The following is a 12,646-nucleotide window of genomic DNA, read 5'->3' as shown; positions in this document are numbered from 1 at the left end:
GATGGACCGGTTTAAGTGAGGCGTAAAAACAAACAGACGCGAACGCAAGCGTAACAGCTACCAGGTAATTACGCGGCAAGTGGGGGGAAAGAAGTGATGGGGACAATTTTCCGATGACTTTTGAAGTAAACGACAACGACTCTCGAGCAGTTAGTGCTTTAGGAAAATTGGTAGAGGAACTTAATGGAAACGGTGGCATATTGTTGGTATTGGATGATGTGTGGGGGTGGAGCGGAATCGTTGCTTAAAAAAATTAAGATCGAGGTACAACAAGGTTATAAGATTTTGGTCACCTCTCGGTTTGAGTTTCCCAGTTTTGGTCCCACTTATCATCTCAAACCCTTTGGAACCTAGAGATGCCAAGAACCTTCTCATTCATTTCGCATCGCCACTGCCTCTTTACACAAATCCTGATGAGTTTGGTGATCTTCTCAACCTAAAGGTATTTGGTTTCTGATTCCTAGCTTCTACCTTCAAGTGTTTCCCCTGCAAGGATAACGAACTTCTCGTGTCTCAGCTCCTGAAACGGATCAGATTAGAGAAAGCTTCCGTCACTTTGCTGGACCTTCCTCAAGCTGCGACTTGGCAGTCTCGAGAAGATATATTTGTCATGTGTAGTTTCGGTGACGTTTTCTATGACTGCATCGATATCTCTGAAGCTCTTCCTCGCTTACAGGAGATCGACATAGACTATGCAAAAATTAAGATGATTTTTAGAATCTTTAAAAAAATAGTTGGTCTATCGAAACATAATTTTAGCTTTTATTTAAGAAAAAATGATAATGTTCTTTTGTACACTACTAACCAAATTGATATTTGACTTAATAAAAATTATAATATATATTTAGATAGACCAACTAATTTTTTAAGATTTCTAATCATTTTGATATTTGATTTAATAAAATTATAATATATGTTTAAATAGACCAAATAATTTTTTAAGGATTATAAAAATCATCTTGATTTTTGCATATATAACTACAATCATTGTTGTAATGCTCCTCAGCTAATACATAGGGGATTTTTTATTAAACTAAATATCAAATTGATTAGTAATGTACAAAAACATATTATTTTTAAAGCTACAGAATTATCTAATAGTATAATTAACATATATGTAAAAATTAATAATTTTGAATGATACAGAATTGATAAAAAAATTGTATCATTCATAATATTTTGTTTAATTTTATATTACCAAAAAACTAAACAATCACATTAATCATATAAGAACAAAATTAGATTTTCTATTATATGTTATAATTAAATTTTTAAAATGAATATAATTACTAATACTGTTAAAAGTTTCACATTTAAAAGTTTGTGATCAATGGTTTAATTTTTTTGTTATAATAAGAAACAAATGATCACAAAATTATATGAATAAAAAGTTTCATTTAATAAATATTCAAATTAAATATATTTTTAAAATATTTATTAAAACTAAACGATATACCATATAAAAAATACATAAATATGTTAATTTCAAAATTTTCATTGGAAAGGTACTGAGACCTTGATATTTTAGTTTTGAAATTTACATTAAATTATTAAAAATAATTACTAAAATTATTAAAAATCTCACACTGGAAATTTTGTGACTAATGGTTTATTTTTTAGTATAACAAATATATATAAATTTTAATAAAATATATAAGTAGAAAGCCTTAGTTTTTTTTTTTTTTGCTAAAAGGCTTTCAATTTAAAAACATAACTATTACAAGATAAGACTAGAAGTCTTATAGTTTTAGAAAGTTTGCATGAAACAAATTTCATGAAAATAGAATCTCATACCTATGAAACAACAAAGGTAAAGACTAGAACACAACAATGCAATGAAAAACAATAACTAGAGATAGGAACCACGACCCCCACGGCCACGCTTTCCTCTCCCTCGAACCGTATTCCATTCCATGTCTTTGTATTTGATAGGAGGTTTTGTTTCTCTCCCACCCCTTGTCAAACTGAACGAACTAGAAAGCTCTGTCTCAGCTTCATCCACAACTCCAAGTACTGTGAAACGAGAAGGACTCTCAAATACACTCACTTGAGATGTTGTGGTTAAGGGATCAGCAAATGGAGTTTGAACCTCACTGCTGATAATGGCTGATGGAGAAATTTCCATAACTGAAGTTGTAGTAGGAGTAGATTGTGAATCTACTAATGTTGAAGAAGTGTTGGAAGTGCTAAATGCAACAACTTGGTCCTCCTGTTAAAAGCAAGAAGAAGATTGAATAGTAACATCTGAAAGAGTCAAAGGACGCTGAGGAGCAGCCTCGAAGATAAATTGTACAGCATGAGGGACGTCGGGTTCGAGACCTTCCGTATTATTGGTAAGACTTTGAACCACAGGGGCAGCAGATTCTAAGGCAGTGCGTGAGATATTTTCAGTGGTCTTTTGATCCTTTTGATGGATAGTTTCTGACGATGAGGTAGAGTTATCACTTTGATGCAAGATAACATCAATATCCACAGTAGGGATATCAGCACTAATAGAAGCAGAATTTGACGGCAAGGTTGAGTCTTGTGACGGCTTGGGAGGAAGAAGACACCTCTTCGCTTTGTGACCTAGGTTACCACATCTTTTACATGTAGATGGAATCCATGTATACTCAACATCAACAAGGAATATGCTGCCCTGTTTATCGTCAAGAGCGATGAGCTTCGGAAAAACTCTATCAAGTTCCATCTCATATTGAAATCATTTATATATGCTGCCCTGTTTATCGTAGAAAACCTTAGTTAATAAATATTCATATTGAAATATACTATATATATATATGTCAATATCATTTAAATTTAATTATATAACATATAGAATAAGTAAAATGATATGTTTTTAATTATTTACCAATAAAAGTATCATAAATAAACAAGGAGAATTGTTTTGATTTATATGCTTACACGAGTTTAGTTATATACATAATACAAGTTACTTGATTCTCAATTCAATAATTTATTATTTCATAATATGTAAATGAACACAAAATAAGTAATAAATTGTAAAATTAATATGTATATATAATATTTATTTTGCACTTTCATTCTCTGCAAAGCATGGATCTTCATCTGGTGTTTTAACTATTCTTATTGAGGATAAATGTTATTTATCCAAAAAAGAGCGCATATCAAAGCAAATCACAAAATGCAAAGATACATAATGGTTAAATAATACTCTCAGCCCTTTAATAAATGATATTTTAGAATTATACACATGTATAAATAATTTTGAATTTTTTACATTTTCTAAACAAAGACACGATTAGTTATTCAGTTAATAATAATAAGGCTAATGAAAAAAAAACAATATAAAAAAAATAGTTATACAAAAGAAAATGTTCATTAAAATTTGAAAATTTTGTTTAGTTTTGAACACAATTTTTTCTCAAAATTATAAGTATAAAAAAAACGGAGAGAAACAAAACACCAGCTGGATTTGTCCCTTGTGGTGGGGAACATTGATGATAACTGGTGGATGGTCTAAGTAAGAGAATAGACAGCTTGAGTGTTGTTGCTCCCGATCATCATCATCATCATCATCATCATCATCTTTGCTCTGTTCCAAAGCTTGATAAGGTTCCCGTTGGATTGGATTGGCAAGACCACCCTCGTTACTTACCTTTGCATCAACGCAGACGTCAAAAGTAAGTAAGTAAGTAAGTGTCTTTAAAAAAAAAACTTACTCCAGCCACAACGGCCAAGCTCCACAAACGTTTGAGAACGATACTCAAGCAACCGTTGCCTTAAGAAAAAGACTCAATTTGGAGATAAGAAAGAATCAATTTCCTGACTGGTGTTTGGATCAAAAATGGAGCCTCCTATTATGATCAATGCCTCTGTGTTGACTATCTCTACATGTATATTCTTTCTTCAGAGTGAGTGGTTTTACTATAAATCTCTCTCTCTCTCTCTTGTTTCTTGAAATAGGGTTTTACTATAACTATGCTTGCTCTTTGTTTTTTTTTTCTGTTTTTGGTTACTACAGATGATTTGTTCTCATCGAATTGGGTGGTTGAAATGGATTGTCCCAATGTTGAGGTTTTGATTCTCAATATCTCTTCACCAAACTTTGCATTACCGAGGCTTCATTGCTGGAATGAAGAAGCTAAAAGGTTCTGATCATCACAAACCACGCTTCTTATCCATCAAGAGTGACCAATTTCTCCAGTTGAAGCTCGTCAGACTGAACAAGTTGTCATTGGTTATGTGTAGCAGCTTCGGTACGACACTGAAATACATGTCTCTAAAGCTCTTCCTAGTTTACAGGAGATTGATATAGACTATTGCTATGATCTTGATGAGGTCTGTGAAGTTGTTTCATTGAAGACACTTAGCATAACCAACTGTAACAAGCTCTCTCTGCTTCCTCTAGCTATAGGAAACTTGAGTAAGTTGCAAGTGTTGAGACTGAGTTCTTGTATTAATCTCTCTGAGCTTCCTGAAACGGTAGAGAGACACTCGGGGATTTGCTGTTTCTTGATATTTCTCATTGCTTAGGACTGAGAAAGTTGCCTTTAGAGATTGGGAAGCTGCGGAAGCTGAAGAAGATGTCGATGAGGAAATGTTGGAGATCAAATGCGATGAAGAAACTGGGCTGGTCTTGTGGGAAAGGTTGAAGCCGGAAATGAGAAACTTGAGAGTTCAAGAGGAGGAAACAGAACAAAATCTGAACTTGCTTCAAATGTTTTTAATGTTTGTTTGTGTTTTTGTTATCCAAGATGGTCCCAAGGTAAATAAAAGAAATGTCTTTGGAGCAATTTCTTATAATTATTTCAATTTCTTGTTGAATTTTTCTAGTAACGTCTAAGCTTCGTACCTTTTAATTTACCTCGTCAATGGTCTAATAAACGTTATTGACACTTCGTTGCCCCCCCAATAACACTTCTGACCTTTCCGTGGGTGTGAAGTTATCTTTTACCTTTTTCTAGTAAAATTCTATTTTGGGACTTTTTCGTTATAAATGTCGATAATACAGCTGAGATTTATGAAGTCTCTCAGTTACAAAAATAAATAAAAAGAGCCAAGAGAAAATACAAAACTGCAGTAAAATTTTCTCATGGATTCGATCGAAAATTTTGATGCCTTGAACAACAATCTTAGAGAGTGTTTCACAGACATGGGCTCGTTTCTTAAAGACCAGAAGATCATTGCCTCCACAATAATCGACTTATGGTCTGGATTATACGGTAAGGAGAATATCACTTGCATGAGTTACCTCCAAGATCTTGCCTCCCACAATCTCCTTAAACTTCTTCCTCTTGGGTATGTTTTTCTTCTTCTGTGACGAGGCTTGTCTCTCCTGTGTATGTTACTTTCTATTCATCTACCAATTCTTGATCTTGCAAAACTAAGTCCAATATCCAAAATAGATTCTGCCTAGAAATTAATTGTTTTTTCCTTTAAATGTTTTATCAGTTATCGTTTTATATATGAGCTTTATTTATACTATCAGGAAAAATGAGTATGTAGATTGTTTCTACAATGAGTTATTGGTTAGACAAGACACTGCCTTTAGAGAGTTTGCTATACATCAATGTGAAAAGGAGTCGGTTTCGATCCTCCAAAGGAAAAGATTAAACATGGATATCCAAGAGAACAAGTTCCCTGACTGGTGTTTAGATCTAAAACAGCCTGTTGTTTTGAACGCTTCTCTACTATCTGTCTCTACTGGTAATATATACGATTGTTTCTTTACTTTCTTGTCACACACTCTTTTAATAATAATAATAATATTCTATAACTTTTTTTTTTTTGAAACTAATATTCTATAACTTGATGTGATTTTGAACTTTCTCTCTTTTATTTTTGGTTACAGATGATTCATTTACATCGTGTTGGGTTGAAATGGATTGTCCAAACGTTGAAGTTTTAGTTCTTAATCTCTATTCATCAAACTATGCATTACCAAACTTCATTGCTACAATGAAGAAACTGAAAGTTGTGATGATCATGAATCACGGTCTTGAACCTTCAAAGTTGACCAACTTATCGTGTCTCAGCTCATTACCTAACCTAAGACGGATCAGATTTGAGAAAGTTTCAATCACTTTGCCTGACATTCCCAAGCTTGATCTCAATAGTCTCGAGAAGCTATCGCTTTGGTTGTGTCATTTCGATGAGGCTCTTAACGAGTCAGAGTTTGATGTTTCTGAAACTTTACTACAGAGTTTGCAAGAAATCGAGATAGATTATTGTTACAACCTTGTTGAGTTACCACATTGGGTCTCTCAAGTTGTTTCATTAAAGAAGCTTAGCATCACGAATTGTAACAAGCTCTGCAGACTCTTGGAAGCTATATGCAACTTGAGGAACCTTGAAATGCTGAGGGTGGTCTCTTGTAGTAGTTTCTTTGAGCTTCCTGAAACGATCAAGATACTTAGCAATTTGCGGTTTCTAGACGTTTCTGGATGTTTTCAACTAAAAAGGTTACCTCTAGAGATTGGAAAATTGCAGAAGTTGAAGAAGATTTCCATGAGAGATTGTTATCGATGTGAATTGCCAGATTCAGTAAAGAATCTAGAGGACCTGGAGGTGAAATGCTACGAAGGGACTGTGTTCTTATGGGAAGGAGTCAAATCTAAAATGAAGAATCTGACAATCACAGAAGAGGAAACAGAGCATAACCTTAACTTGCTTCAGCTGTTCTGATGTCAGAGTTTGCTTTATGTGTGTCATGCCTTGCAAGTTTGTAACAGTAATACATTATAAAGTATTATCTATATTTATATGATATTTTACATTGCATATAAGTATGCATTGTAACACTGTAACAAGACTTTTATATTAAAATGCATAAATAAAATACAAGGTAGTTTTCACCCCCAAGTTTGAAAAAGAAAGCAGCAAATAAAGGGTCAAAGGACACCCTAAAAAGAGAAGATATAACGACAATTGCTACTGAATATGGTTACCTCGGTCTCGACGATCTCGTTTTCCTTTTTCTCTCGACGAACGGGCTTATTATAACCAAAGGTCTCTCCAACCTTATCAATCGCATCAATTTTCTCACGTTTGGGAGGGTCTCCCGCTTCATGTGGAATCGCTGATGGTTGTGGGTGATGGGAGAGTGATGAGCAGTACCTCTTGCTGCAATGTTAGCAGGAGTTCTAACAGTTGACGGTGAGGCAAGGCAACATGATCAGATAATGAGGATCACATTGACAGTGACGTGGTAACTTTTTTTTTTGACAACACTTTCAAAAAGGTGTAATGGACCTCACTGCTTGTCATGAAATGTATTTGGGCCTTTAAATATATCACAGACACCAGCCTAATTGTACCATGGATGATTTGATTGGATACGTAGCATGGCATTGGCATGTAGTCAACACTTCAGCTTATTGATTTTGGGACTATAAAATTATATTAATTTATAGAGATATTAATTTATAGATTATTAATTTATAGAGGTTATAGCGTAGTTAGAAATGAAATTATTGCTACACAAGACATTAAATTTGTTGAAGAGCACCAAAAGGTACAAAAGTGACTCGTGTTAGTGAGAGAAATCTATATTTATCTATACTATTAAAGCAGAATCCCTAATAGGATTCTGCCATTAGTTTTCAACTTATTTACCATGAAATACCATTATTATTTAATTTTTATTAATAGTTAAAATTGGCCAAATTTTCTCCTTTTTTCTCCATTTAATTGATTAAGCTTCCTTTTTAATAGCTTAGTCAGATTTGGAAACATATATATAATATATTCATTATAAAATGTGGACCATAATATTATGTCATTGCAAAACGTGAACTCAACCATCTTTATCTTTATAATTACTTTTACATAGAAAACGTGAACCAATTCTTTTTTTTTTTGTCAAAATGAATAACGTGAACCAATTCTTATATACACAATATGTTAAAATTTATTATAGGTGCAGCAGAAGAATATAAACTCCGAACACACTGCACACAAAACCATAACAATATTGCTTTTTTATTTAAAACAATTTAAAAATTGATTTATATCTATATTATTAAACCAAAATTATTTATAGGACTCTGTCGGTTTAGTTTTCGTGCTTAAAATATTAAAATTTGGATTTGTTTGACTAAATTATCAGTTTCTGTACGGGTTCAAAACTACTAATTCACAAAATGATCTTCATTTTGTTAGGATCCTCCTTTTGGCAAAACAAATTATGCATTAATAAAATTTGTTTCCATAACGAAACTTTCTTTTCATTAGTAACTACTATATATTTACTTTAAAAATCAATTATTAAAAACCAAACATTAAGCTATAATATTTACAAATTCACGTCAAGAAAAGCTAAAAAATAATTTGAAACATCCAAATACAAATTCGTCAATTAAATACTTTATTCTCAAATATTTAATGTATATTTAACTTAAAATATACATTGGTTTAAATAAAAAGTATTTATCCAAAAACGTAATCCCGCGCTTTTAAAATGTGAATCAAAATCTAACCAATACTATTAAAAAAAAAATCCTAATAGAATTTTTCCCTTGCTTTTAAAAATTGTTTAAAATGACATACCACTCCTATCTTTATACTTAACAATATTAATTATTTTGATTTTTTTAACAGTCCAATTATGATTTTATCTCTTTTATAACAATTAATATTAACTTAAATATAACTTGACTCATATATTACAATTCCACAAAACCATTTAAAAATATGTTGCTATATACAATTCAAGCCGACAACTAACAATATGTAAAGTATATAGGATGACTTCGTTCACCTTAATATTATATCACACAATAGCTTTACTTGACTAAATTTATCACAACAACTAACATTAAGCTATATATTAAATTTCCATTGGTAGTTTTCTACGGGTCACAAAATAATTATCAAACACAGGTCGATTGAACAAATAGATTTGATCATTTCTTTTATGAATTAACTAACAGGTTAATAATTTTATTACAAAAATAATCCCGCGCTTTAAAAGCGCGGGTAAAAATCTAGTAATTTATTAAAGATTATAAGAAAAGGAGTTAGTACTTGGGTTTATGGGTACATGTGCAACTACTAGGTCAGTGCTTAATTTAACGATCGATGCTCATCAATTTCACCATCTTCTCTTTATTGATATACTAAGCATCCTACCGGTAACATTAGTATACTATTATATGCACATGCACATTAAGTATCCATGTTTCTCATGAACCATCAGGTATAGGACTATAGGAGTAGTATACAATTCACCCACATACATATCTACCGAATTATGCTGAATCTTAAGGGAGAGTATATAGAAATACAAATATAAAATGTTATTCCTTCCGTTTTTAAATAAACTAGATCATGATCCGCGCGACCGCGCGGATTCCATTTTTCTCTTAACATATAACATATATTCTATAGTAGTTAATATAATTTGGAGTTTGTCTAATTTTATATTGTAGTTTTAAATAATTTTGAGTTTGTCTAATTCTATATTGTGTAGTTTAATATAATTGTAAGTTTCTCAGTTTCGTAGTATAGATGTAGGGTGAAAACAATAATCTAATATTAACCAATACAATTTAGACTAACATAACTGAAGTCTTCATTATAATATTAATAAAATAGTTATAATTTATACAATAGATAAACAAAAAATATTTATGATAAAAAAAACTAACAAAGATTAACCGTGCTGATATATAAATGTTTTATATTTGGTTAAATAATTTAAATGAAATTGTACTAATCCAAAAAAATAGTTTCAAAATTTTTTATTAATAAAATAGTATTTTGAATGTATATGCAAAAAGTTCAATACGAAAATGACTAATGTGTTTTTTATAAAGTTAAATGCTTACAATGTTTCTGTTTTATACTTTATTAACAATACAAATATTATGGCCCATAAAGTAAAATTTTATTGTAAATATCTATGTTTTGATATGTAATTAATAAGCCGTAACAGCAATTGTCCAAGAAAAAATTAAAGATGTTATATTTTATTTTCCTTTTCTTTGCTATATAAATAAGGAAATATACTCTAGTTATTGCATATCTAAGGTAAATCCGTCCCTTTAAATTATAGAATGTTCTATGTTATACTTATATTATTTGAGTATCAAGAAATATATATTCTGATATCTGTATCCAGCAATTTAAAATTTAAAGTTAATCAATAACTGGTTAAAGACTTGTTAATGACTTGCGGTCGACTAAAGAAGATGTATAATATAATGCAAAAAATTATAGTTGTTTATGAATAGATGTATAATATAATGTACAGAAGTATAATATAATATAGAAAAAATCATAGTTGTTTGAACAAATGTATAATATAATGTCCAGAATTATAATATAATGTATAATGTATGCAAAAAAATTATAGTTGTTTACGAATAGATGTATAACATAATGTCTAGAAGTATAATATAATGTATAAAAATAATAGTTGTTTACGAATAGATTTTAAAGTTGTATTCTCACTCGATGTATAATAATAGAGAAAATGGTTTTTTTTTTTGTTTACGAATAGATGTATAATATAATGTATAGTGTCAATAGAGTTAAATTATTATACATCGAGTGTAAGATGCCATATAGTTGGTTGATATTTAGTTATTTAAGGAAAGATTTAAATGAATGGTTAAAGTATAAATAATAATGTGATGTCCAACTTTAAAAATCCACCTAAAGGAAGTTGTAACGTTTCTGTTTTAATAAGATAGATGTCACTTTAACATTTTTACACAGATTGAAAAAATGATGGAGATATTTGTGAGCTGTTATTAATTACACCCCTCTAACCAATATTATTTGAGATAAATGAAATTATTTATAAAATCAATGGAATTTACAAATTAATTTTTAGTTGAAAGTAAATATAGTTTGTATTGAAATTGTAAAGCGATATTTGTTGCGTAAAAAAAACTAGAATGACATTTATTATAAAGTAAAGAGAATATCATTAAAGAGGAAAATGCTAGGAAGAGAGAGACAAAATTAAATTCATTAATTGTAAAAGAGTGTTGGTTAATGACTAAATACAATACTCTTTTTGTCCCACTTTAAGTGGTGTTTTATGATTTTTTTTGTCTCATTTTAAGTGATATTCTCACTAATCTAGGTAGAATTTAATATGATTTGAATTTTATGACCAATTATAAAATACTGTACTTTTTATTATTGGTTAAACTAGTTTTATTTAATGTATTTTTATGTTATCAAGATAAACTATATAAAATATGTGTTTATTTAATCTATGTGTAATAACCTAAAATATCACATAAAGTGGGACATATAGAATATTAATTACCAAGCATTCACACTTAACTACTTTAACATCATTACTTGATGACTACAGTGTTATGTGGGGTTTACCGTTACATGTAAGTATAATAAATGTTTAACATACTCTTTCATTTTTCAATAAAACTGTTGTAGTGTTTTTGTTGTCATCATAATATTTAACTATATTTTGACTCGCACATCCGTGCAGGTGTATATTTCAAAAATATATTGATATTTATTTTTTATGTCAATATCAAAGCTGGATAAAAAAATCCAAATTTTGAGAACCAAACCGATCACGATTCGAAAGAGTAATACCAAACTAAAATTGATTAAATATTCAAATTATTCAAAATTTTGATCTTTAGACAACTGAAACCATAACCAATTCGAACCTAAGTATTTTGGATATCAAAATATATCCGAAAAAGATTTATATACTTATATATATTAATTATTTTTAGTTTTAATGTATATAAAACATCCAGAATATATATGATACTTTTAGGTTGGTTTAAATATTTTAAAATATATAAAAATAGTCAAATATAAATACCTAATATAGTGGAAATGCACTCAAAAAACCAAAAATATTTAAAATAATTTTTGATTTTTGATCTAAAATTTAAACCAAACCAATTTATATGTTAAGTCTAAGTATTTTCTAACATATGTTATTCAGATTTATATACAATATATTATTTTATTTATAGATTTTAAGAAATTCAAAATATATAATGAATTTTATAGAATAATTTAAATGGGTTATCCGAACCCGAACTGAACCCGCAAAGATCCGAATATAATTCGAACTGAAATTTAGAAATATCTAAATGGGGGCTAAAATCTTTAACCCCGGAAATCTAAAACCCAAACAGATCCGAAACGAACCTGAATGGATACCTGAACGCCCAACCCTAGTCATAATTCGAACTGGAATTTAGAAATATATGAATGGGGCTGAAATCTTGGACCCCGGAAATCCGAAACCCAAACAGATCCAAAACGAACCGGAATGGATACCTGAACGCCGAACCCTAGTCACTATTATATATCATATAATTAATTGTATTGGTCCATCATATAAATAATCATATAATTAATAGTATTTATATGTACCATCTTATAAATAATCACATATATTATATTCTGAAAGTTTAATGTAAAATATAAAAACCATAATTTAAGTTGGTATATGAAATAAATCTTTTTATTGTATTTTTCTTATATATATTGAAAATATTTTTAATAATGGTTATTGGAAATTTTTTTAGTAAAAATAAAATTTTAAATATATGCATATTTTAAAGAGTAATTGCAGACTATATACATGTTTTAAAGTTTATTTGCAGTTCTGGTAAATGCACTGTTCATATTTATCTAATAGCATTTTTATCCCTATTATATAGGTATTTTATCTCTTTTT

General features: G+C 29.9%; 2 protein-coding genes across 2 annotated transcripts; one reads left to right on the top strand and one right to left on the bottom strand.

Moving 5' to 3' along the window:
• Window positions 1-1,849: 1,849 nt before the first annotated feature.
• On the bottom strand, window positions 1,850-2,689 carry LOC130495533 (uncharacterized). The gene is made up of 2 exons (XM_056986937.1): window positions 2,294-2,689; window positions 1,850-2,209 (listed from the first exon to the last, which is right to left on the bottom strand). Exons 1-2 carry the CDS (start codon window positions 2,687-2,689, stop codon window positions 1,850-1,852), a joined length of 756 nt encoding a protein of 251 aa, XP_056842917.1.
• Window positions 2,690-5,056: 2,367 nt separating this feature from the next.
• LOC130495532 (probable disease resistance protein At5g66890) lies at window positions 5,057-6,648 on the top strand. Its single transcript, XM_056986936.1, has 3 exons — window positions 5,057-5,262; window positions 5,453-5,670; window positions 5,816-6,648. The coding sequence occupies exons 1-3, from the start codon at window positions 5,057-5,059 to the stop codon at window positions 6,646-6,648; spliced, it is 1,257 nt and encodes a 418-aa protein (XP_056842916.1).
• Window positions 6,649-12,646: the final 5,998 nt, after the last annotated feature.

This window comes from Raphanus sativus, chromosome 6 (genome assembly GCF_000801105.2).
Source record: "Raphanus sativus cultivar WK10039 chromosome 6, ASM80110v3, whole genome shotgun sequence".
Lineage (NCBI taxonomy): Eukaryota > Viridiplantae > Streptophyta > Magnoliopsida > Brassicales > Brassicaceae > Raphanus > Raphanus sativus.
Note: the sequence above shows the minus strand (reverse complement) of the source record. Positions and strands in the feature narration are given on the sequence as shown.